This window comes from Macaca fascicularis, chromosome 8 (assembly GCF_037993035.2).
Source record: "Macaca fascicularis isolate 582-1 chromosome 8, T2T-MFA8v1.1".
NCBI lineage: Eukaryota > Metazoa > Chordata > Mammalia > Primates > Cercopithecidae > Macaca > Macaca fascicularis.
This window is the reverse complement of record NC_088382.1, coordinates 151,956,960-151,983,600: the sequence shown is the minus strand read 5'-3', so window position 1 is coordinate 151,983,600 and position 26,641 is coordinate 151,956,960. Positions and strand designations below refer to the sequence as shown.

The following is a 26,641-nucleotide window of genomic DNA, read 5'->3' as shown; positions in this document are numbered from 1 at the left end:
TCTGCAGTTTGCCTATAATATACCTTGGATTTTAAATATATATATTTGTTCGGCTTGTGGATTGGTGAAATTCTTGAATCTCCGAGTTTATAGTTTCATAAAATTTGAGTACTTTTGGTCATTATTTCTGGAAATTCTTTTTGTTTGTTTTGTGTCCCCTCCCCCCTGCTGCCCCCCTCCCTGTGTGTGCCCCTTACTGGCCTGTGACCTTGAGCAGGTCACCTGCCCATCTGTGAATGGGGAGGGTGATCCTGGGCCCTAGGATGGGTTCTCGTGCTCCTCTTGCCAGAGCTTGTTCCATGGTAAAAGAAAAACTTGAGCTGAACTAAATTTAAAGGAGTTTAGTTGAGCAATGAACAATTCATGAATTGAGCAGCCTCCCGAGTCAGAGTATGCTCAGAGACTCCAGCACAGCCATGGGGTAAAAGATTTTGGACAGAAAAAGGAAGTGACATACAGAGAACGGAAGTGAGGCATGGAAACAGACCGGTTACAGCTTGGTGTTTGCCTTATTTGAACATGGTTCGAACCGTTGGCTACGTTTGGCCAAAATTCAGTGACTGGCACAAGTGTAGGGCACGGTCCGTTTACAATGCCTGTTGTTATCATTCAAGATGTACAAATCAACCTGTAGGCCACACTGAAAATATGTAAGGAGGCACCTTTAGGCTAAACTTGATTTAACTCATCATCACTCTCGTTGTTCCACGAATGCAACTGAGGCCCTGACTTGACCTTGCTAGGCTGGGCCATGGTGACATCGAGGGGTGGTGGGTGCTGGGTGATGGGGGGACCGTTCCTCAGGCCTCGCCCTCCTGGAGGCCGCCTGGCAGTTCCTCCTTTCTCCAGTCCTTGCCCTGAGTGCGGCTGCTGGACCCGGAGGCCTGGGGCTGGAGCAGGGTGGAGGTAGCCGGATGGAAAGTATGCAGGGGGCCAGGACTTGCCCGGGAGCCAGAGGTGCACAGAACATCCGTGGACAGACCTGCGCACTCCCAGAGAGAGTGCTAGGATCAGCCCTGCCCCGGCCAGGCAGCTCAGTGACCCCGAGCAGAGCCGGACTTGGGCCTTGTCCTGGCGGAAACCCAGATGTCCAGCCAGGGGTGCTGTGTACCTTCAGGCCGCGCCACCTGAGGCCAGTCCACACAGGGTTGGTGTTGGGAGGGTCCCCGTAGCACCCCTAGTGTCTTCTAGCCCTCACACCTGTTTGTAGACCTCAAACCATGCTCTTTTATTGCTAAATTTTAATGTGGAAAATTGTAAACTTGCAGAGAAAGTTGAAAGAACTGCACAGACACCCCCATAGCTGCCACCTGGATGCCAGCCTGGAGTCTCTACCTGGTTTAGTCACGCCTTTAGTGCCTCCACCTGCGTGCATTTCAGAGTGAACTTGGCCCTCAGTGCGTTTCCTTCTGAACGCTGTTTACTTGCCATTCACTTCTCTTTCATTTATGTACAGTGAACCGCACAGCTCCTAAATGTGCCATCCTGGGCATTGTGACAGTAATGTGTAACCCACAGCTCTGTCCAGGCCCAGGGCAGGCCCTCACCCAGGAGGGTCCCTCCGGCCCTGCCCCAGTTCCCCAGCCTAGCCCAGAGGCCCCGGGGATTGCCTTGGTCATTCTGGACCTGCACCCCGTTTGTGCTGTCGTCTGAGCAGTGTTTCTGAGATTCACCGTGTTGCATGCCTGGAGTTTCCTTGCACACAGGCCCATGTGGCCGTCCCTTCCCTGGTGTCTCCTGGGCACCAGCCCTCTCTTCGGGTGGGGGCTGGTAGCAGTCAAGCTGCCGGGAGCTGGGAGCGCTCTTCAGGAGCTTCTCTGGATGTGTGCTCTGCTCCTCTGTGAACCCCGGGGCTGCTGGCTGGAGGGTGGGCAGGCCACGAGTGTTTTGATGTGCTTCGACGTACGCTCTGCCCCTCTGTGTAAATGCCCAAGATGCTGCCCAGGGGGCGGGCAGAGGGCGAGTGCTTGCCGCGTGCAGACCCTTCCTGTGGTGGCCATGCCGTTTATCCTCACCGTGCAGCGGGGGAGCGTTCCATCCACCATGGCCTCATGCGAGTGTTTGCAGCGTGCAGACCTTTCCCGTGGTGGCCGTGCCGTTTATCCTCACTGCACGGCGGGCGAGCGTTCCATCCACCATGTCCTCATGCGAGTGTTTGCAGCATGCAGACCTTTCCCGTGGTGGCCGTGCCGTTTATCCTCACCGTGCGGCGGGCAAGCGTTCCATCCACCATGTCCTCATGAAGACTTGCTGTCCTCACAATGTTCTGTAGATTTTTAAAAACGGAGATAAAACCCAGTCACTCAGAATTCACCATCTTAACCATCTTAAAGCGTACAGTTCAGTGTCTGTTAGAATATGCAGCATTCTATAGTCACCACTTTCTAATTCTAAAACGTTTTCATCACCCCCAAAAGGACCCCCGTACCCATTAGCAGTCATGCCCATTCCTCCCTCTCACTGCCCCTGCCCCGGCTCTGTCCGAGCATTGGTTGGTTCTGACGTGGTAGATGTGTGGAACCATGCAGCATGTGGCCTTTTCCCACTGGCTTTCATCTCCGTGTGTGCTGCGCTCAGGGCTCACCTGCATTGTGTGGAAACCAGTGTTTCTGTCTCCGATGCTGAGCTGGCGGTGCAGAGCTGGACCTCGTGTCTGTTGCTTCGTCAGCGGGGCTGTGCTTTGACTCTTAGTGATGCTGCTCTGAGCCTCCACGAGCAGGTGCTCGTAGCTGCCGGGCACACACGCCAGCTGCTGCGGTGTACGGGAGCTCAGGGTGCAGCCTTTCTGAGGGACCACCCCCTGCCTTCCTCTCCTTTCTTCCAGCTCGTGGGTACTTTGAAGGCAGGCATGGGTGTCCAGTCCTGACCCCAAGGTGGCCAAGCCGCAAAGAACCCCTGAGAGGGATTCAGGGCCACTTTGCCGCCTCTCAGGTCCCTGCCCCTGGGCACTGCCCAGAGCGGTTAGCAGAGCTGGGCCTGCAGGCTTCACCCTCAGCCTGTGTTCTCTCCTCCTCCCTGTCTTCTCCCAGCCACCCAGGTCGATCCGCGTGACCTCCAGGAGCTGTTCCAGGAGACGTCGGCCAACGTCTTCCGAATCAACTCCAGTGGTGAGTCTGCGTCTGGACCGGGCCTGCCCCTCCATCCAGGTGCCCTGGACCCCGACACGACGTTGGAGTCGAGGGTGCTGGTGCATGGCATCCCCCCTCAGGCTGTCTTGTGGTGCAGTCCCGGGTTTCTTGGGTGGGAAGGAGTGAGCGCTGGGTCAGGGCCGGGTGCCGCTTCCGCCGGCTGCTCCTGCCCGCTGCTGGCTCCTCTCCCTGACCCCACGCTGCTCCTTGTCAACACCGTTTGTGTGATCTGGATGGAGCCCAGTGGAGGAAGGAGCATCCCAGGGCCGCTCAGACTTGCAGACCGGAGGTCACTGCAGGAGTGAGCAGAGCCTTCGGTCCTTAGGGACACCTTAGCCTCTCAGAGGGCCCTGTTGGTGCACATAACTTGTGTAACTCTGGGCTGGGTCTGTGACTCTCCCATCTCTTCAGTGTGGTGAGCAGAGTTCCCAGCGAAGCTGTTGCATTTAGATCTTTGAGAGCAGGGACGAGAGCCACGTGTCAGATGGCCAGGGGAGAGGTGAGGGAGCAGGGTGGAGAGAAGCTGTCCCCAGAGCCAGGGCAAGACTGCTGGAGGCAGCTCCTCAGAGCCCCTGACTGCACGTGGGCCTGAGCGCCTGTCGCAGACCAGCTGGGGAGGGATCCTGGCTGGTGTGACCTTATGCTGAGGTCAGTGTGTGCCCTGGTCTCCAGGCCACTTAGGTGGTCTGCCCTGGCTCAGGCACTGGTCCTTGGGCTCTGCTCACCCTGTCCTGGCTGTAGTGGGCCACCCATGTGGAGTAGCAGGGGCAGGGAAGCTCCTTCTGCCCTCACCCTGTCCCTCTTCTCTCGGGCAGTGACCTCCTTGGAGCGGAGCCTTCAGTCCTTAGGGACACCGAGTGACACGCAGGAGCTTCGGGACAGCCTGTGAGTGTGTGGGCCACGGCATCTCCATGCCTGGGCATGGTGCATGTTGGGGGGCAGGGGCAGGAGTGTAGTCCTGTGCCCACATGCTTTGTCCACACAGCTGCCTGCCCACAGCTGCCTGGGCACACGTGTGCGCATATATGCACACACACCTACGGATAAGCCTAGTCAGTGCTGTGAACCTGAGACTGGGCTCTCAGCCTGCAGGTGCCCGGGGCACGCAGGTGTACCCAGCCCCGACGTGGAAGCCTCAGTGCACCTGTGCATGCCCCAGTCACGCGCATGCGTGTGCTAAGGTGGGGGGGTGCATGCCTGCCGGCACACGCTTTTCCCTGCCAACGTGCTCCAAATGTGTCTTTCACGTCTGAAGGCTCCCTGTTGGGGCCTGCTCAGCTGTGGACACAGGAGGTGAGACCGATGTGCCATTTGCACAGCCATGGGCTAGGTTGGAGTGGGGCGTCCTGTCTTGCTTCTGCCCTTTCGGGGAGCTGAGCCTTGGCGGGCTCCCACTGGACTTTCCTTGAGGGGTGCCTAGCAGCCTGCCCTGGGTTGGGCTGGTCTGGGATGGGGAGAGGTGCCTTGAGTGCTGTCTGCTAAGCCTGAGCCCTGGCTGGGCTGGGGAGGGGAGGGAAGGGAGCATCTGTCCCAGGTGTGGTGAGAGTGGCACTCTGGGGTCCGAGGGGACCCTAGCAGTCTATACCTTTGCCCTCCATCTGGTCCCCGCTGCACTTGCTGCTGTGACCTCCCATGCTGGCCTGTGTCTCGCCCTGCAGTGAGCAGGATGCCTGCAGCCCCAAGGACCCCAGCCAGCCCCAGGCCACTGCATTGGGATGTTGTCCTCAGACTCCCCTGTGCAGAGCTGGTGGCCACACCAGCCTCGCGCCCTGAAAGGGCCAGAACTGAGGAGACTGGGAGGGCCACGGCTCCCACAAGGGTGGAGGGTGCTGGAGTCTCTGCTCCTCCTCACAGTGGCTCCATTCAATATACATAGGCGCCCTGCCACACAGCCTCACGCTCCAGCTGCAGAGCACCCTTTGCAGATGTTCAGGGCAATTCTATTCTTAGCCTTTTTTTTTAAAAGCCCTTTTATGAAACTGAAACTTACTGTTTTCTGATGTGACAGTGACGTAGGCTTGTGATGAGGAATTTGGACACAGGACGCCTGGGAACCACTGTTAGCATGTCAATGTTCCTTGCCAGCCTTCCTCACACCCGTGCATATTCGCAGAGTCAGAGCTCAGCGAGGGACTCTGGACCTGCTGGTCACACCCGGGCTCTGGGGTCCTCGGGCTCAGGAAACGCGTAGCCTCTCAGAGGGCCGTGTGGATGCACGTAACTCGTGTAACCCTGGGCCAGGTCTGTGGCTCGCCCATCTCTTCAGTGTGGTGAGCCGAGTTCCCGGTGAAACTGCTGTGTTCAGGTCTTTGTGCCTCTGCCCGGCTCCTGGGTTAGGTCACAAGGGCCAAGTGGGACGGGCACTTCGGGACCCTGGCCCTCATGTGCGCATCCTGGGCCGCCCGGCCTGGTTAGCCGAAGACCGACACCACCCGCTGTGGGCCTTGGAGAGGAGAGAGGGCCCCAGCGTGGGGGAGGAGACTGTCCTGGTCTGAGGACCGAGTATCCCAGCACCGTGGCCCTCCCCTGGGCCAGCCTCAGCTGTCAGGTCTGGACACTCTTGCCTTAGTACTTTTCTAGTCCTCCCTGTGTGGCCGGCTGTGGTCCTAGCCTGCTTGTCATGGCTTATCTAGAGCCTTCTGTGGCCCCTCGGATGCTCCCATATCATGGACTGTTAATGTTTAAAAATAACTTTTGAGACCGACATGATTGCCAGTTCTGTATTTCCTCCACATTGACGAAGTCGCCAACTAAGGACATTTAAAGGATATACCTTCATCCATGGCCGCCATCATTTCATCAGGGAAGAGGCTTTCCAGCCCTGCAGTGTAGGAGGGACCTAGTCTCAGGAGGGAGGGTGGTCCTTCCACCTGAATACATTCAGCTTCAGAAAAACCTCGCCAGGTAGGGCCCATTTCCCTCATCCCATGCAAGGCTGATGTGGCCAGGTCATTTCTGTCACCTGCCTGCAGACCCCACCCTAGGCCTCCCTGTCACAGACCCCCACACTGGAGTCCAGTGGCCACATTGCAATCCCGTGGGCGGGGCTCAGTGGCAGCTCGGCTCACACACTCCTGTCTGGGCTCTATTCCCTTCCACCCTGGGGGCCGTCACCATGTGGAGGTGGTGTGTGGGCCAGGTCACCCCATGGTGTGTGGCTGTCAGAAATACTCGTTCCTTGGTGCCGAAAAGAAGAACTAGTGTTCAGACAAAGAATTTTCTCAGCAAGGCAATTTTACTTTCTGCAGAAGGAGTGCTGCCTGTTAGCAATCCTGCCACGAGAGCACAGTTGAACAAAGAAAGGCAAGAATATTTATCCCTTATGCATTGGGTCCTTTAGACCTGATTGGCTAACAGCTTAAAACTTTCCTGAATAGGTAAAGGCAAAGGAGAACAAAAGGAAAAGAGGAAGTTGCTTGTGAAAGAACTTAGAAAAGTAGTCACATTTCCAAATAAGGACGGCGTGTAGGCTGTGAGCCGGGACGTGTTTGAGCATGTTTAGAACAAGTATCTTGGTTAAAGTACAAGGACATAGGATGTACTTATTCCCTTATATCTAACAGCTACATAGAATAGGACTTGGCAAAGAGTTATTAGTATAAAAGCAAGGAGGCTTGAAGGAAGTTAGTTTTTTTAAAAAACTATTATTTGTAACACTTACGATTTATTCTTTAGTAAGAAGGGAAACTTTGAAGGGGACATTTTTTACTTTCCACAGTGGCACAGAGGACCCGCTCCCCTTGGAGCTTTTGGACTTGTTCCTGTGGGCCGTGTTCTCTGATCTGCCTGGGGCACGCGTGTTCTCTGATCTGCCTGGGGCACGCGTGTTCTCTGATCTGCCTGGGGCACGTGGGGGTTTGCTGATCTGCCTGGGGCACATGTGTTCTCTGATCTGCCTGGGGCACGCGTGTTCTCTGATCTGCCTGGGGCACGCGTGTTCTCTGATCTGCCTGGGACGTGCGTGTTCTCTGATCTGCCTGGGGCACGCGTGTTCTCTGATCTGCCTGGGGCACGCGTGTTCTCTGATCTGCCTGGGGCACGCGTGTTCTCTGATCTGCCTGGGGCATGCGGGGGTTCGCTGATCTGCCTGGGGCACGCGTGTTCTCTGATCTGCCTGGGACGTGCGTGTTCTCTGATCTGCCTGGGGCACGCGTGTTCTCTGATCTGCCTGGGGCACGCGTGTTCTCTGATCTGCCTGGGGCACGCGTGTTCTCTGATCTGCCTGGGGCATGCGGGGGTTCGCTGATCTGCCTGGGGCACGCGTGTTCTCTGATCTGCCTGGGGCACGCGTGTTCTCTGATCTGCCTGGGGCACGCGTGTTCTCTGATCTGCCTGGGGCACGCGTGTTCTCTGATCTGCCTGGGGCACGCAGTGATGCCTCCCTCTCACCTCCCTGGTTGTGGTGAAGGTGTAGGTTGAGTGGCCCTAGTGGGGGTGCATTAGAGGTGGCTGCTGAGGGTCTGCTGGCCCGCTGCCCAGCATGCAGCGATGGGAGTGGGGTCTGGGTGAGCTGGGCTGCTACTCCACGTGAGGTGTGCTCTTCTTCCCGGCCCGGGATTTTTATGTCAGAATCAGCACCAGAAGGGCTCAAGGAGCCTTGGATGACGTTCATTCAGCACCGCAGGCTCGTGCTTGGCAGCTCTTTCAGGGGCTTAGTCCTAACAGCCCGCCTCCTACAGTGAGAGCTTAAGCAGGGCAGGGCCATGATCCATGTGTGCGGTTCACCCCATCCCACCGGATTGAAGGCAAGTCCCTGTGGCAGAGGGGTGGCCAGCAGGGTGTGAAGAGCTGACCTCCTGCAGTGCCCGATGGAGGGCTCTGTGAGGGGGCCAGAGAGGGCTTACAGTGCCCTCCATATGTAAAGACAGACCCATTTGCCAGCTGGTGCAGAATTGCACCCCTCTGTCCCTCTGTAAGGATGGACCCATTCACCAGCTTGTGCAGAACTGTGCCCCTCAGTCCCACTGAGAACGCACCCATTCGCCAGCTGGTACAGAACCGTGCTCCTCTCCTGCTGTAAGGATGGACCCATTTGCCAGCTGGTACAGAACTGCACCCCTCTGTCCCACTGGAAGGACGGACCCATTCACCAGCTGGTGGGCATTTGGGTGACTTCATTTTGACCATGATGAATAAAGCTGTGGTGAATGTAGGTGTGTAGGTGTTTGCGTGGGTGTAGGTTTTCACCTATCTTGGATAGATCCCCAGGACTGGACTTGCTGGGTTATACGGTGGCTCTTTGTCTAACCCTTTGAGGAACTGCCGGACTTTCCAAAGCAGCTGCCCCATTTTACACCCCCACCAGCAGTGCTGGAGGGTTCCCATCTCCCCACCTCACTGTCAGCACTTGTTGTTATATGTCTTTTGGATGTGGCTCTCCTCGTGGGTGCGAAGTGGGGTCTTGTGGTGATCTCATTTGCATTTTCCTGATAATTGATAGCTTCAAGCATCTTTTGATTTGCATATCTTCTTGGAATAAATGTCTATTCAGATCCTTTGCCCATGTCCTGATTGGGTATTTTTCTTTTTACTGTTGAGTTGATTCCTTCTAGAATTTTTCTCCTCCTGTGCAGCCCATGCTCTCCAGGGCTGTCACTGGTGCTGTTTCCTCATCCATCTCATGCTCTCCAGGGCCGTCACTGGTGCTGGTTCCTCATCCGTCTCATGCTCTCCGGGGCCCTGGCAGGTTCCTCATCCGTCTCATGCTCTCTGGGGCCTTTGCTGCTGCAGGTTCTTCATCCGTCTCATGCTCTCCGGGGCCCTGGCCTTTGCTGCTGCAGGTTCCTCATCCGTCTCATGCTCTCCGGGGCCCTGGCCTTTGCTGCTGCAGGTTCCTCATCTGTCTCGTGCTCTCCGGGGCCCTGGCCTTTGCTGCTGCAGGTTCCTTATCTGTCTCATGCTCTCCGGTGCCCTCGCCTTCACTGGTGCTGGTTCCTCATCCATCTCATGCTCTCCTGGGCCCTGGCGTTCGCTGCTGCAGGTTCCTCATCTGTCTCATGCTCTCCGGGGTCCTCGCCTTCACTGGTGCTGGTTCGTCATCTGTCTCATGCTCTCTGGGGCCCTGGCCTTCATTGGTGCTGGTTCTTCATCCATCTGCTCCAGCCTCTTTTCCTCTCTGATCTCCTCCCCTCCCTTGGTGGTATTGCATATCTCACAGCTCAGAATCCCTCCTCAGTGGAGCATTGGAACCCTAGGTGTCCCTCCAGCGCTGCCACCTTCTCGCCTGCTAACTTAGGGTCCTTCTAGACTGACCTGGGGTCTCCCTGTCAGTCCTAGGCCAAAGAAGGGACCTCCAGGACCCCACCCTACCCCTGCCCTCACTGGTCATGGGCTGGCCTGTCCACTCCTCTTGAGCTGTCCCGTGTCCACGCGCTTCTCACCTTCCTTTCCACGTCCCGGTCAGGCCCAGCCTTGGCCTCTGGGCTCCTGCACTTTCTCCTCTTGGCCTCCCCACCCCTGGTCTTGCCCCTGACAGTGGATTCTATATGTAGAGCTCAAAGTGATCTTTAAAAGTGTGGATCTGATCACATCGGTTCCTGCTCAGGAGGCTCCAGTGGCCTGCCTCCCAGTAAAGTAAAACCCAGAGTCTGGGCTGTGGCCTTTCAGGTCTGCCCAGCATGACCCTCGCTACTGTAGACCTGTCTCATGGCCACACCACCTGCTCCAGCCACATGGCCTCAGACTTCTGCCCACTCTGCCCGCCTCACTTCCAGGCGCTCTCATGCCAGGTCTTGCTGGCCCGCTTGCCCTGGTGGTCACCTCCTCCACCGTGGGCGGTCCCTGGGTCTGTGCATCAACACCACTGCATTGTGTTGACTTGGGTGTCACCTGCTCATGAAGCTGAGCCGTGGTCCACATTGGAGTCACTCCTGGGGCGTTGCCGGGTCTAGGATGGGGCAGTCCACCTACTGGGAAAGGGCAGGAACCGGGAAATCAAAGCAGCCCAACCACAGGCTCTTCCCACGAGCCCCCTCAGCCGAGGGACCAGCAGGGGCACTGCAGTCACTAGGAACACGGGCAGAGGGGCAGGAGCGCGGATTAACCACTTGGGTCTGGAGTGGGTGGCAGGGTGCCTTCCAGAGCAAGTGTGTCATCTGGGAGCTGGCATGGCAGCTGGGAGAGCTCAGGGCCCGCTATCAGGGAACCTGGGCTGGTCCTGACCCTACCTCTGCCCACTCCAGCTCACCAGCTCCGGCCTGTAGGTGCTGTGACTCAGGGCCTTGTGTCCTCATCTGTAAAACACGGGTGGTCATGGGAGTAAATGAGCAGGTATGAGATAGGCAGGACAGAGGTGCTTCTAAATGACATCTTAAATAATGACAAGCAAATGAGAGAGCCTCTGTGCTCAGGTCAGTTCTGGCCCCGGCAGACTAGGGCAGGGCGCTAGGGCAAATGGGCCTTAGGTGACACACCCCCCAGGCGGCCTCCTCAGTCACCTGACTGCTGGCAGCAACGGCACCACCTGGCTGGTGGTGCAGGAGCCACCGAGCTGGCAGCTGTGCAGGCCTCGCACCGGAGTGCTGGGAGGGGGATGCTTGGGTCAGGTTTCCTGCACCCTGTAGCCGCCTGCCTCGCCTCTCAGCAGAACCGTGCAGAGCTGGCTTTGTGGGGATACGTGGGTTTTGTAAAGCGGTCACGGGGCTTCAGGTGCAGTTTGATGAAGGCTCCAGTTCACTTGGTTTCTTTTGGTTCTGCTGATGCATCAGATTCAACCTCAGGCCAGCTTCTCTTGAGGCGACAAACGGGTGTTATGGTTCCGGGCATTGCATCTGTACTCCACATTGAATGTGAGATGGGCTCGCTCTCTCTCAACATACAGCTAGCGTTTCCAGCTTTCTCTGCCTCACTTGGCTCCTGGCTGAAGCAGTCCAGGGCAGGCGAGGGCCACAGGTTCACTGGCATGGGCCTCACTGTGGTGTTGGGGTCGTAAGACAGGTGCAGTCTCATCCCTGTCCCTGCACTCGATCCACTGCTATTCCCCAAGCCATGCGTGCCGCGGTGACGGAGTGGGACCCCTCCCTCGGTGGCTGTGAGGATGGATGGGGAAGTGAGACACAAGCGGGAGGTGCCCTCTATTTGCTGTTGTGGCAACTGCCCGGTGATGGCGAGTGGGAGTGCTGACATCATCAGTCCATTCTCTAGTGAGGATGGCGACTCCCTGGCTCTGACAGTGTGAGCTCCCGTGTCCTTGGGCCAAGTGCCCTGCTGGTCCTGCGTTGCTCTGTTGCCCTTGCTGAGGCACCTCGGCCTTTGGAGCAGTGGCCTCAGATTGGAGTCGCCATTTCCCGGAGGAGCCCCCTCCAGTGGGACCCACACTCAGCCTTGCTGCCCCATTGCCCCCGAGGAGGCCTCCCCGTGCCAGCAGGAGTCTGTCTGAAAGTGCCTCTTTAGGATGCCTCTCATACTTCGGCGAGAGGCAGAAGTTCCAGAGAGTCCCTGATGACTCACTGTCCACTCTGGAGACCCAGGAGGTGGCCATGAGCTGTCCCCTCCCCTCGCCCACCCCATGCCACGGCGTTCAGCCGCCCGCCCCGGTGCTGCCCCCTGTGCTGCTCCTCCTCTCATGCCCCTTTCTAACTCCATATACATTTTAGAATCAGCTTGTCAATTATTATTTCTTTTAAAAAAAGCTTTCTGCAATTTTTTGGGATTACCTTGAATCTGTGGGTAAATTAAAGAACTGGTATCTTAACAATATTGTCATCCGGCCCATGGACACAGCCAGGCCGGCCTTTCATAAGAGTATTGTCATCCAGCCCATGGACACGTCCAGGCCAGCCTTTCATAACAATATTATCGTACAGCCCACAGACACGGCCAGGCCGGCCTTTCATAACAGTATCATCATCCAGCCCACGGACACGGCTAGGCCAGCCTTTCATAACAACATTGTCATCCAGCCCATGGACATGGTCAGGCTGGCCTTTCGTAAGAGTATTGTCGTCCAGCCCATGGACACAGCCAGGCCGGCCTTTCATAACAATATTATCGTCCAGCCCATAGACACGGCCAGGCCGGCCTTTCATAACAATATCATCGTCCAGCCCATGGACACGGCCAGGCTGGCCTATCATAACAGTATTATCGTCCAACCCACGGACACGGCCAGGCCGGCCTTTCATAACAATATCATCGTCCAGCCCACGGACACGGCCAGGCCGGCCTTTCATAACAATATCGTCGTCCAGCCCACGGACACGGCCAGGCCGGCCTTTCATAACAGTATCGTCGTCCAGCCCACGGACACGGCCAGGCCGGCCTTTCATAACAGTATTGTCGTCCAACCCACGGACACGGCCAGGCCGGCCTTTCATAACAGTATTGTCGTCCAACCCACGGACACGGTAAGGCCGGCCTTTCAAAACATTATCATCGCCCAACCCACAGGCACGGCCAGGCTGGACTTCCATAACAACGTCGTCGTCCAGCCCACGGACACAGCCAGGCTGGCCTTTCTCTTGTTGGTGTTCTTCTCCTCTTGTTGGCTGCGACTCCATAGAAATATGTGACTTCTGTGTACTTCCTTGTATCCTGTGACCTGCGTAGATTCACTCGCTGATTAGCTTCTGGAGCTTCTTTGTAGATTCCTTGGGATTTTCTTTTCTTTTTTTTTTTTTTTTTTGAGATGGAGTCTCGCTCTGTTGCCCAGGCTGGAGTGCAGTGGTGTGATCTTGGCTCACTGCAAGCTCCTCCTCCTGGGTTCATGCCATTCTCCTGCCTCAGCCTCCCAAGTAACTGGGACTACAGGCGCCCACCACCACGCCCGGCTAATTTTTTTTTTTTTTTTTGTATTTTTAGTAGAGACGGGCTTTCACCGTGTTAGCCAGGATGGTCTCGATCTCCTGCCCTCATGATCCACCCACCTCAGCCTCCTGAAGTGCTGGGATTACAGGTGTGAGCCACTGCGCGTGGCCAGGATTTTCTATATAGATGTTCACGTCTCTGTGACTGAAGACAGTTTTACTCTTCATTTTCAATCTTTATGCTTCTTAGGTCTTTCCCCCTTATTCCTAGGTAAACTTATAATATGAGGAGTAAAAGTAGTGAAAGCACACATACCTGCCTCATTCCCCATCTTAGGGGGAAGCATTCCATCTTTTGCTGTAAGTATCCTAGATGTTTGTTTTGTTTTTTATTTAACAGACTCTCTGTATCAGGTTGAGGGAGTCTCCTTCTTTTTTCTAGTTAAGGAAACTAGGAACTAAACTCAAGGAAGTTTTAGTCTAGAGTGAGTGTTGAATTTTGTCACATGCTTTTTCTGCAGAATTTATTAAGATGTTTTTCTCCTTGTTAAATTTGCTCTGTTGATACAAGAATTACACTCACCAATGTTTGAATGTTGAACCAACCTCGTATCCCCTGGGTGAGTGCCTCTTGGTCATGGTGTACCATCTCTTTCATATATAGTTGAATTCATTTTTCTAAAATTGTATTGAAGATTTTTGCTGCTGGGCTTGTGAGTGATATGTGGGCTTCCTTCCTTTAGATGATCTGTTTGGGTTTTGTTATCAGGGTAGTGCGAGCCTCATACAATGTGTGTCTCCTGTCTATTTTCTAGGGGATTGCGTGATACTGATCTTGAAGCCTGTTGCGCCTGTATATTTGCAGCAATGTTTTTAAGCACAAATTGAATTCTTGCCATACTTATAGAGCTATTTAGGTTTTCTATTTCTTTTTGAGTCAGTTTTGATATAATTCATGTCTTTTAAGGAATTTTTCTATTTCATCTTAGTTGTCAAATATAGGATTTTGTATTTCCTTAACGTTCTTTTAATGCTGGATCTGCAGTCAGGTTCAGTCTTTCGTTCTTGACCTTGGTAATTTGCTAGTGTGGTTTTTCTTCCTCTTGACCTGTCTAGGCAGAGTTGTGTAATGTTTTGAATGCTTTTAAATTTTATTGTTTCTATTATTGGTCTGTTTGCTATTTTATTAATTGTTGAACTTAACCTTTATTATCTCTGTTCTACTTCCTTTGTGTTTAATTTACTGGCTTCTTTAGGTGGACTTTCTAGACATTGATTTTGTTGTTTTCTCTTTTCTAATACAAGAATTTAAAGCAGTAATTTCCTTGTAAGTACTGTTTTAGCTGCATCCCTTAGCTTTGTGTGTGTGTTTGTTTAAATGTGTTTTCTGCTTGTTTGAGGTAGGAGGTACTACCTGGTACCATGGCTGTAAGTAGAGGTCTCCTCTGGGCCTTTTACTGGGACGAGCATCGTGGAAGGTGGCCCCTCTGCAGTGCCCTTCCGCCTGGCTGCCCTTCCTTGACTGGCGGCTCTCGTTCCCCACTCCCTTCATCACGTCTTGGGTTTTCTGGCTGGCAACCTCCTGTTCCCACGATGGACTTGGCAGGGGGATCTGATGCCTGGGGGGTTGCCAGGTTGGGTAAGGAGGCCTTGTTCGCTTTGATCCTGCATGGTGCTAACAGTTTGTGAGAGAGGCGCAAATGAGACGAGATCCTGCCTGGAAAGAGAAGAGCCTGACCCACCGCATACAGGAAACGGGCTGCCTTCATTCCAGCACTAATGGCTCCACGAGGATGTTTCAGCGGGGGCGTGAGTGAGAGCCCCTGACACATGGGAGTCTAGAGGAGTGGAGAGGTCAGCTCGGAGCAGAGAACAGTGTGGGCCGTGACCTGCCTGGCCCTCCCAGGGGAGTTACCTGGGCAGGTGTTGGTGCTGGGGCTGTCGCCCATGGTGGCAGGGTGACCAGACAGCTGCTCCTGGGTCAGCAACCAGGGCTTCGTTGTCTGCATCTGGCCTAGGAAAGCGTTAAGGCAGAGTTTTGTCCAGCTCATTCAGGAGCAGCAGAGACCTGTGGGCCAGGAGTGAAGTTAACCCGGGGCGGTGTGGGGACGTGAAGTCGGAGGTGCAGGAGGCTGCCCATGTGGGCCTAGAGCCCAGGGGTGGCGTGGGGAGGTGAAGTCGGAGGTGCAGGAGGGCGGCGTGGGCAGGGAAAGTCGCAGGTGCAGGAGGGCGGCGTGGGGAGGTGAAGTCGGAGGTGCAGGAGGGCGGCGTGGGGAGGTGAAGTCGGAGGTGCAGGAGGGCGGCGTGGGGAGGGGAAGTCGGAGGTGCAGGAGGGCGGCGTGGGGAGGGGAAGTCGGAGGTGCAGGAGGGCGGCGTGGGGAGGGGAAGTCGCAGGTGCAGGAGGGCGGCGTGGGGAGGTGAAGTCGGAGGTGCAGGAGGGCGGCGTGGGGAGGGGAAGTCGCAGGTGCAGGAGGGCGGCGTGGGGAGGGGAAGTCGGAGGTGCAGGAGGGCGGCGTGGGGAGGTGAAGTCGGAGGTGCAGGAGGGCGGCGTGGGGAGGTGAAGTCGGAGGTGCAGGAGGGCGGCGTGGGGAGGTGAAGTCGCAGGTGCAGGAGGGCGGCGTGGGGAGGTGAAGTCGGAGGTGCAGGAGGGCGGCGTGGGGGGAGGTGAAGTCGGAGGTGCAGGAGGGCAGCGTGGGGAGGGGAAGTCGCAGGTGCAGGAGGGCGGCGTGGGGAGGTGAAGTCGGAGGTGCAGGAGGGCGGCGTGGGGAGGTGAAGTCGGAGGTGCAGGAGGGCAGCGTGGGGAGGGGAAGTCGCAGGTGCAGGAGGGCGGCGTGGGGAGGTGAAGTCGGAGGTGCAGGAGGGTGGCGTGGGGAGGGGAAGTCGCAGGTGCAGGAGGGCGGCGTGGGGAGGTGAAGTCGGAGGTGCAGGAGGGCTGTGTGGGGAGGTGAAGTCGGAGGTGCAGGAGGCTGCCCATGTGGGCCTAGAGCCCAGGGGTGGCGTGGGGAGGTGAAGTCGGAGGTGCAGGAGGGCGGCGTGGGGGGAGGTGAAGTCGGAGGTGCAGGAGGGCAGCGTGGGGAGGGGAAGTCGCAGGTGCAGGAGGGCGGCGTGGGGAGGTGAAGTCGGAGGTGCAGGAGGGCGGCGTGGGGAGGTGAAGTCGGAGGTGCAGGAGGGCAGCGTGGGGAGGGGAAGTCGCAGGTGCAGGAGGGCGGCGTGGGGAGGTGAAGTCGGAAGTGCAGGAGGGCGGCGTGGGGAGGTGAAGTTGCAGGTGCAGGAGGGCGGCGTGGGGAGGCCGTCCACGTGGGCCTAGAGCAGTGCTGGAGGGACTTTGGCTTTGACCAGAATGAGATGTGGAACCATTGGTGAGCTCTGAGGTTTGGACTGGCAAGATCTGAAGCGTCTTTAGCAGGATCACTCGAGCCTGCTGTGTACAAAATGTGATGGGATGCAGTGGCGAGTGGGCCGGGGACGGGAGGCGGAGTGGAAGCCCAGGGAGAGGGACAGGAGGCTGCGTGGCAACCCAGGGTGAGGAGAGGACTGGTGGGAGCGGGGGTGAGGGGCACACTGCTTCCGCATCCTTCTCACAGTGTTAAGCCAGTGGTTGGCCGAAGAGGCAGTTTGCGAGCTGGAGGCACTGGAGGCTCTTCAAAGCCTCAGAGGCCAGCTGCAGGAGGCAGCGCTGACCAAGGCCCCGGGGAAGAAAGCTCCTGTCCCTGCGGTTCCCCGCAGTCTGCGGTAACCTTATGGCTCCTTGCCCTCCTTTGCCCACACCCTCTCTAGCCTGCTGGGTGCCTGTTCTGAGGGGTGCTCTTACTCCTCTGTGTGCCACAGGCTCTGCCCACCCAGGGTGGATATCAGGAGATGGGCCCTGCTCCTGTAGGCTTGGCCTGGGCCGGTGGTGCCAGGCTTGCTCCCATGTGTCGGCCCCGAGGCCTGCTTGGTGCAGGCCCTAGGTGGTGCCTGAGGGGCCTGCAGGGGCCATGTGGGCTGTACTTGAAAGGGTCACTGTGGCTCCCCAGTGTCCACCAGGCCAGGGTCCTCCCTGCACTTACTGTGTGTGCCTGCGGCCAGGCTGGGGTACGGTTGCCCTGGTGCTTCTCTCTCCAGGGATGGGGGTGACGAACCCCTAGTGGGAGACGGGCTGGTCTTCCCAGATGCTTTCGAGGTCATGCTTGGAACTGTAACCTGGGACTGTCCTGGCCTCCTTGTGTCTCACTGGGCCTGGGTGTGAGAACTGTCTCACCCGGGGCCCCTCAGATGTGTGCAGGGGGTGAGGATCGCTGGCCTCCCTGGGCCGTGGCGCTGTTGCCTTGATTCTCCTGCTGGCTTTCTGAGGAGAGCTGACCGCGAGAGGGGCCTTTCTGCAGGGGGGGCTCGTGGCTGGGCCTCCTGTCTGTGGGGTATTTGGGGGTGGTTGCAGCGGGGGAGGAAGGTGGTCCTCACAGTGGCTGATTGGTGGGGCCCGGCTGCCACCCATCCCAGCCAGAGCTTACCTGCGCCGTCTCTCTCCGCCTGCCTTTCTGCCCCCGCCTCCCCTCCCCACCGGCCTCTTGCTGGGCGTCTGCCTGTCCCTCCCTGTCCTGGCTGTTGGGCCCCCTCCTCTTTCTCTGTGGGAGTCACTGCTGCTCTTGTCTCTGTTCCCTTCTTTCTCTGAGCCTTTGCCTCTTTCTGTTTGCTACTCTTTCCCTACTCTTGTTTCCTCTTTGCTGTTTTCTGTCTCTGTGTGTCTCTCGGTCCTCTCTCCACCTGTCCGTCCGTCTGTCTCTGTCTCCCCCACTCTGCCCGTGCATCCCTGCTCGCTGCGCCCTTCTGGGCCCTTGCTCTCTGCTGCCTTCCTCCCCTGCCTTCGCTCCTGGCTCCTTCTTGGCCCCCAGGCACACAGCACAGCAGGAGACCAACAAGACCATCGCAGCCAGCGCCACCACCGTGAAGCAGATGGCCGAGCTGCTGCGCAGCTCCTGCCCGGTACGTTCCTGGGGGCTCGGGCTGGGGGGGAGGAGAGGAACGGACCCTTGTGCCTGTGATGGGAGCGGGGACGTCACACGAGGCAGGATACAGGGAGGCTGATATGTGTGGATGGGCACAGACTGGCCTGGCACCCAGCTTCACGTGGCTCCACGGCTCAGAACCTGCGTTCAGTCATTCGGGTAGCAGCCGTGTGCCGACCACCTGCTGGGAGCTGGCGTGGCTGCCCGCACTCTTGCTCTCCTTGGCTTATCCAGTAGTGGGGACAAGAGCACCCTGGGTCTTCCTGGCCAGGCCTTACTGGAAGCTGATGGCCCGCCATTGTTTGTTTCACCATCCTCTCCCCCGCCCTGCTTCCCCTGCCCGTCTGCCGCATCCGCCACTCAAGACCACCTTCGTGTACACCCTCCCTATCCCCTCACCTTCCCTGGTGCCTTACCAGACGCATGGGCCCCAGGCCAGACATATGGCTGTGGCAGTGGCCATCACCATACCCACTGCCACAGCCATCACCACTGTCCCGGCTCAGCTGCCCCAGGGCCGCTCCCTCCCTCATCTCCACCCTGTCCCCACTTCTTTTTTTTTTTTTGAGACGGAGTCTTGCTCTGTCTCCCAGGCTGGAGTACAGTGGTATGATCTCGGCTCACTGCAAGTTCTGCCCCCTAGGTTCAAGTGATTCTCATGCCTCAGCCTCCTGAGTACCTGAAATTACAGGTGCCCGTCACCATGCCCAGTGAACTTTTGTGTTTTCAGTAGAGGTGGGGTTTCACCATGTAGCTCAGGCTATGTCTTGAACTCCCGGCCTCAAGTGATCCACCCACCTTGGCCTCCTAAAGTGCTGGGATTACAGGTGTGAGCCACCACTCCTGGCCCTGTCCCCACTTCTAACCATCCCGACACCCTCCGCTCCACCACACCAGGTCAGTGCCCAGTCACTGAAGATTGGAGGGTACTTGTCACAAAAGATTAAATGCTGCCAAACCCTAAGATTTTACGGGGCAGGAGTGAGCAAGCTGCAGCCCGCTGGCCCACACCTGCTTCATGCTGCACCTGCTTCATGCATACGGTGTGAGCCACTGGCCATACCTGCTTCATGCTGCACCTGCTTCATGTGTCCAGTGTGAGCCGCTGGCTGCACCTGCTTCATGCTGCACCTGCTTTGTGTGTACAGTGTGAGCCACTGGCCATACCTGCTTCATGCTGCACCTGCTTCATGTGTATGGTGTGAGCCACTGGTCGCACCTGCTTCATGCACATGGTATGAGCCGCTGGCCTCACCTGCTTCATGCTGCACCTGCTTCGTGTGTACAGTGTGAGCCGCTGGCAGCACCCGCTTCATGCTGCACCTGCTTCATGTGTATGGTGTGAGCTGCTGGCTGCACCTGCTTCATGTGCACAGTGTGAGCAGCTGGCCATACCTGCTTCTTGAGTACGGTGTGAGCTGCTGGCTGCACCCGCTTCATACTGCACCCGCTTCATGCACACAGTGTGAGCCGCTGGCTGTACCTGCTTCATGTGCACGGTGTGAGCTGCTGGCTGTACCTGCTTCATGCATACAGTGTGAGCCGCTGGTTGTACCTGCTTCATGTGCACAGTGTGAGTGAGACGCCAACCTGCCCCTGCTGTAGGTGCTGCCCATAGCTGCTCTCACTGCTTTGGGAGGGCTGGGGTTGCAGGTTCAACCTGCTGCAGAGCCAGCAGCATGGATTAGCAGTCCTGCAGGGGAAACGCATGCCGCCTTCCCTGTGGAAAATACATGTGACGTGGACAGTGCTGCGTTGGGTGTGGTCAGCAGTGAGAAGGAACGGAGAGTTAGGCAGGCCACAATGTGGTGGGGCTCAAAGACCGCATGCCCCCATGCAAGAAAACACACAGTGTGTGGTTCTGTTTGTGTGAAACATCCAGAAAATGCAATCTCTGGAGACCAAAAGTGGACGAGCGGTTGTCGGGGTTGGGAGCAGGAGTTGGTTTTGGGGTGCCTGCAGGCAGGCGCGGGGCCCTTTCTGGCGTGATGGGGAAGTTCTAAAACTGGGTTGTGGGGATGGCTGTACAACTAAGAGTTACTGAACTTGACACGTAAAAGCGGGTGAATTTTATCAGATCTCAATTATACAGTAATAAAACTTGTACTTAAAAATGTAGAGCTAGTTCAAAAGTTAGTTACACTAAAAAAGCGTGTGACAGAGGCAGCAGTCCCCTGTCCAGTGATGGGGCGGCCGGAGTCTCCCTAAAGGCAGATGACAGGAGCGCTGGGAGCTTTGTGCTGAGCGGCCTGGAGCGTCTCTGTGCTCGGGCCACTCCTCATAGCCATGGCTGCCCTGCGGGGACCACTCTGTGGGGACTGGGTGCTGCCCTGGCCTGTGCCCTCGGGCGGTGATGTCAGCAGCATCATGGCCAGCACTGACTCCTGTGTCTGACCTCTTCCTCTGTAGCTTTGTTCTTCATTCTCTGACTCAGGTGTGCCTGAGTCACTTACTCATTTACTCATTCATCTGAGAATACACTCTGGGCCCTCTTATGGGAGGTGCTGAGCAAGGCCCCACATGGTGGAGGGTTGCGATTCTGAGAGGTGTTTCTGTGGGGTGAGAGCAGGCTCGGGTGGTCCGCACAGGCCGTTTCCTCGTGAAGTGAATGGCTCCTTCACACGGCTTGGTGGGCGCAGTCGGTGCCTACCACATCTTTGACTTTGTGGGCCGTGGACGCTTCGATGAGATGTAGTACCTTCGATCGTGGGAAGAGGTCAAGGCTGTGATCGGCTGCTCCCAGTGCCCCTCGGTCATCAGAGGTTTACCCCAGACCAGCCCACCTGAGCCTTAGCTCTCTCCAATCTTCTGATAGCCATGGGGTGGGTGCTGGAAGGAAGCTGTGGGTTCCTTGGTGCTCCTGCTGGTGGGCGACGCCCACGGTGAGCCAGAGCAATGGGGCTGACCCCAGGGCTGCTTGTCCAGCCCCACCCTGGCTCAGTGTTTCTCCAGCTCCAGCTCTGGAGCAGGTGCCTGGTGGGCGCTGAGGTGTGGTGGCAAACGGCCTGGATCCTGGAGGCCATGGGGAGCCCAGGTACAGGCGAGATGCTGGGGAGGGGGATGGTTCTGGCAGTGACCCCGCCACCTATGTGACCACAGACAAGCCACTCGGGACTCAGGGCTGCGGTGTCCTGTGCTGTGGTGGAAGAGGAAGGAGTCACAGACAAGTGACTCGGGACTCAGGGCCGCGGTGTCCTGTGCTGTGGAAGGGGAGTCACAGTGCTTCTCGCGGAGGTGGTGCGGGGCCAGGTTTATGTGCCTTGAGTAGCTCCTGGCTCCGGCAGGTGGTGTTGACCCCTGAGCTGGATTTTGTGGTGCTGGTGTCCCTGGGGACCCTGGGTGTGCTTGTGGAGACAGCGGTGACACCAGGGGGATGTAGTTGATGGCGAGCCCCATTCTGAGTGTGGGAAGGTGGGACATCAGTGCGGGAGGAGGTGAGGGTGGTGGGGCCGCTGGGGCAGGGCCAAACCTCCCATGTCGTGCCAGCTGTGCCCTCTTTCTGCAGCAGGAGCGTCCTCAGCTGGACCGGCTGAAAACCCAGCTCTCGGATGCCATTCAGCACTATGGAGTGGTGCAGAAGGTGAGGTGCAGGGGGGCCGCGGGGGCCTGCAGGCCAGGTAGGCTGGGCCTCGGTTCCCAGAGCACCCTCATGGCTGTCTTGTCCCTGTGGGCCTGGTACAGCCCCATCCCCAAAGGCAGAGAAGGGGGTCATCCTTGCACAGTTTCTAGGCAGCCAGGATCCAGACTGTGCCTCAGGGCTTGTGTCCTAGAGGACATTTACCCACGTCAGCTCTGGGGAAGCAGGAAGAACAGGTTTCACCCGACTCTGACAGGTGAGAAAACGGGGGCCCAGAGAGCTCCCATGCGTGAACAGAGGCCATCCAGCGTCTCGCTGGCAGAGCTCAGCCCCGGCCCCGGCAGCCTCTTCTGGGAGTGGCAGGCGTATTTTGCTGCACCATCGTCCAGAACCCTGCACTCAGCTGATCATTTCTTCTCTCTTCCCCACCTTTTTTGCTCTTCCTGTGTTTCTTCTCTTGTCCTTTTTCCAACAGAAAATTGCAGAAAAGTCCAGAGCACTGCTTCCCATGGCACAGAGGGGCAGTAAACAGGTGGGTGCCAAGTAGTGACCGTGGGTCAGTGACTGTTAGGGGACACTCAGAATCCACTGCCATCTGTGCTCCATGGAAGGGCGGGGAGGGCCAAAGGAGGGGTCTCCTCTGAGGGGTGCCATGAGGCACAGCCTTGAAAACGTGGGCATTTTGACCTTTGGGCCCTGGCACAGTGCCTGACAAGGGCTCAGCTCCCAAAGAATGACTGTGGAGGGTTCCATGTGCTGGGCAGGACTCACTGGTCAGACCAGCCCTCTTGCTGAGAGCCACTGTAAAACCTGCGTTAAAACACACGCACACGTGGCCGGGTGCAGTGGCTCACGCCCGTAATCCCAGTACTTTGGGAGGCTGAGGTGGGCAGATTATCTGAGGTCAGGAGTTCAAGACCAGCCTGGCCAACATGGAGAAACCCCATCTCTGCTAAAAATACAAAAATTAGCCAGGCATGGTGGCACGCACCTGTAATCCCAGCTACATGGGAGGTCGAGGCAGGAGAATTGCTTGAACCCAGGAGGCAGGGCCGAGGTGCCAGTGAGCGGAGATCACGCCACTGCACTCCAGCCTGGGTGACAGAGTGAGATTCTGTCTCAAAAACAAAAACAGAAAAACCACAGGCACATGCACACAGAAAAATGCACACATAGATGCACACAGACATGTAGACGCACAGATAAACACAGATTCACAGAGATAAACAGAGACACAGACATGCAGAGACATGCAGAGACAGAGAAATACAGACACACAGACACACAAATACATGCAGAGACACATGCAGATAAACACAGACATGCAGAGATGCAGATAAACACAGAGACACAGATAAACACAGACATGCAGACACATGCAGATAAACACCTAGAGACACAGATAAACATAGACACGCAGACACATAGATAAACACAGACACGCAGACACATGTAGATAAACAGACACAGCTAAACAGACACACATGCAGATAAGCATAGACATGCAGAGACAGATAAACATAGACATGCAGACACACAGATATACACAGACACACAGACATGAAGAGACACAGATAAACACAGACACACATGCAGATAAACACCTAGAGACACAGATAAACATAGACACGCAGACACATAGATAAACACGGACACGCAGACAAACATGCAGATAAACAGAGACACAGATAAACACAGACACACATGCAGATAAGCATAGACATGCAGAGACAGATAAACATAGACATGCAGACACAGATAAACACGGACACACAGACATGAAGAGACACAGATGAACACAGACATGCAGACACATATGCAGATAAACACAGACACGCAGAGACACAGATAAACACAGACACACAGACGCGAAGAGACACAGATAAACAGACAAACTGAGACAAACATAGACACGCAGTCAGATAAACACGCAGACACGAAGAGACAGATAAACAGACATGCACAGACAGATAAACGCGCAGACACGAAGAGACACAGATACACAGACACGAAGAGACACAGATAAACACAGACATGCAGAGACAGATAAACATAGACCCACAGACACACAGATAAACGCAGACATGCAGACACAGAGACACAGATAAACAGACAAACACAGATGTGCAGAGACACATGCAGATAGACACAGACATGCAGACACACACAGACACAAAAACAGACATGCAGACACACACAGACACAAAAACACAGACATGCAGACACACAGAGACACGCAGATAGACACAGACATGCAGAGACACATGGATCCAACATGGGGGAAGCGTCAGAGCAGCTGGGAACCAGGCCCAGGGAGGCACGTGTTCCCAGATCACTCAGGCTCATCATCACTTCCTTCTCACCCCCAGGACATTTGGCAGCTTGTGTCTCAGCTTATCGAGACTGAACAGCCATGGTGGCTTATAGCTTTAGTGGTCTTACTGGGCTGGAGAGTCACAAATTAGAGCCCGGGACCCTTAGGAATAAAACCCTGGAGGGGATTGCAGCCCTCAGGTTTTCCCCGGGAGGCAGGCTTTTGCTGATCCACACTCGCTGGTGTGTGCGTGACGTGAGAGTCTAAGACACCAAGCAACAAGTACTTCACAGGAAAAGCTGAACAGAAGTCGGAGTGCCCTCAGAGTACTAAGAAGACAAAAGTTGGATTTTAAGGCCCACCCAGGAGGAGGGACTCTTGTAAACACAAGTTCCGCTTGAGACAATGAGAGATGACGGTAAACCAGAAGCAGACCAGCCCTGACCAACCAAACCTAAAGCATAGCCAGGAATCATGTCTATGTGGTCTCTCCAAAGATAGAGGACAATTCCATCATCTAGAATCTCTGCAATTTTTCATACAGTGTTTGGGATTTAAGCCAAAGTCATTAGGCATCACAGGGACCAGGATCCAATGACTAAAGCCAAGGAAAAACAGGAAGTAGAAACTGACCAACAGGTGATGCAGATAATCAAATGGTTGGTCGGACACTCAGCTTAAAATACCTACAGGTTGAGCATCCCTAACTTAAAACTCCAAAATCCAAAATCCTCCAAAATCGGAAACTTTTTGAGTGCCAACATGATGCACAAAGGAAATGCTCTTTGGAACATTTAGGTTTTTGGATATTTGATGAGGAATGTTCATCCAATAAGTACAATGCAGATATTCCAGAATCTGGGAAAAAAAATAAAAAATCTGAAAACAAGTTCAAAATCTGAAACACTTCTGGTCCCAAGCGTTCCAGATGAGTGACACTCAATCCGTTTTATTAACATGTGAAAGGAAATAGGAAATGGTATAGACTTTTACCAGAGAACTTACATTTTATTTTAAAAAGGGAGTTCTGGTATTGAACAATACCATAACTAAAATTAAGAATTTAGTGGGTTAGCTAACTCTCCACATAGACAAAGCAGAAAAAAGGATTAGTGAATTAGAAGGCAGGGCATAAGAAAACTTATCTGGGATGTTGAATATTTATTAAAAAATTAAATCCATAATTTAAAAATATCCCGCAAAGAAAACTCTAGACCTCAATAGCTGTATGGGTGAATTTGGTCCCATATTTGAGCAGTAGCTAGCAGCAGTTTACACACACACACAGAGAATACGGCGGGGAGGAACACACCTTGTCTGCCTCACGAGGCCCCAGTAGCTTGATTCCAGATTCTTACGAGGATCCCAGGAAGGAAAATAACATGCTAGTCTCTCTTACGAACATAGAGACAAAAATCCTAAATATTAGTAACTTCAATCAATCAACGTGTAAAAGGATGATACATCATTATAAAGTGGGGTTGATTGTAGGGATGCAGGGCTGATTTGCATTCAGAGTCTGGGTATGATTCACCACGGAATACAGAAGAAGTGAGGAAATCTGTACAGGTTATTTCAACAGATAGGAAAAGCACTTGATAAAATTCAACACTCAAGGAGGCTAAAAAAAATCCTGGCAAACTAGGAATAGATAAGAATGCCTTTAATCTGCCAAAAGGTATCTTCAAAAACCCTACAGTTAACGTTATACTTACTGAGGAGATGTTAAAATCTTTTCTCCTAAGATAGAGGATAAAACGAGGGCATCTAGTACTATTGTTTCTGTTCCCCATTGTGCCAGAAGTCGTATCCAACGCAGTATGGCATGAAAAAAAAAGTAGGATTGAGAAGGAACTGTTTCATAGACAGCACGATTATGTCCATGGAAAATCCGGACGCATCTGCAGCGTGCTGTTAGAATTCATCAGTGAATGCGGCAGGACAGGTCAGTAGACAAGAAGACATTGTGTGTGCTGGCAAAAGACAGTTTGGAGAGGAAATTTAAAAACTGATATCATAATTTATTACAATAAATTTCTTCAAAAAATTCTATGAAGAGCGGTTAAGGCCTCTACATTAAAAACTATGCCACATTACTGAGAGAAATGACAGATGACCTGAACCATGCAGGGGATACTGTGTTTACGGAGATGTCAGCTGTCACCCAGTGGATGACCTGAACCATGCAGGGGATACTGTGTTTACGCAGATGTCAGCTGTCACCCAGTGGATGACCTGAACCATGCAGGGGATGCTGTGTTTACGGAGATGTCAGCTCTCACCCAGTGGATCTGTAGGCTCAATATAATCCCAGTAAAGTTCCAGCAGGTTTTCAGTGTGTGTGTGTGTGTGTGTGAACTGTCAAGCTGATTCCAAAATGTATATGGAAATAGGAAAGACCCAAAATAGTGAAGACAATTTTGAAGAACAACGAAAGAGATTTATACTGTCAGGTATTGGAACACACTATAAAACACAGAAATAAAAACAGTGTGGTGTTTGTGCGAGGCTAGACACACCAGCCTGTGGACACATCAGCCCGTGGGACAGAGTGAAGACCGGACACAGACCACAGATACGTGGCGGCTGGGTTTGCGGCCGAGGCGGACTGCCCTGCCACGGGAGGTGGGTGATTCGTTCAGGGCTTGATACGGATCACTCGGATGTTTGAACTGGAAAAAAGGACCCTTCACAAACAACTCACCCTGTGCAGAAAGCACTTCCAGCCAGACCACAGACCCACGTGTGAAAGATAAGGCAGTAGCACATCCAGAAGGCACCATGGGAGGCTCCGTTGATGCCTTCATGGTGGGCAAGTATTTCTTACACAGACGCACAAGTGCCACCCACAAAGGAGAAGGTCGACACACTTTGTTAAAATTATACCCCACTAA

The 26,641-nt window shown here is 55.0% G+C and overlaps 1 protein-coding gene across 50 annotated transcripts in view; it reads left to right on the top strand.

Moving 5' to 3' along the window:
- The window catches only part of TSNARE1 (t-SNARE domain containing 1), a 140,378-nt gene that overhangs the window by 73,762 nt on the left and 39,975 nt on the right, over window positions 1–26,641 (top strand). For 36 of the 50 annotated variants that reach the window (XM_074000118.1, XM_074000104.1, XM_074000101.1 and 33 more), the window contains 5 exons: window positions 3,030–3,107; window positions 3,944–4,013; window positions 17,743–17,833; window positions 21,362–21,436; window positions 21,909–21,965. In XM_074000118.1, the coding sequence (XP_073856219.1) occupies window positions 3,030–3,107; window positions 3,944–4,013; window positions 17,743–17,833; window positions 21,362–21,436; window positions 21,909–21,965 (371 nt within the window). The remainder of the gene's footprint in view (window positions 1–3,029; window positions 3,108–3,943; window positions 4,014–17,742; window positions 17,834–21,361; window positions 21,437–21,908; window positions 21,966–26,641) is intronic. The other 14 variants (XM_074000084.1, XM_074000082.1, XM_074000096.1 and 11 more) reach the window with 1 other exon arrangement.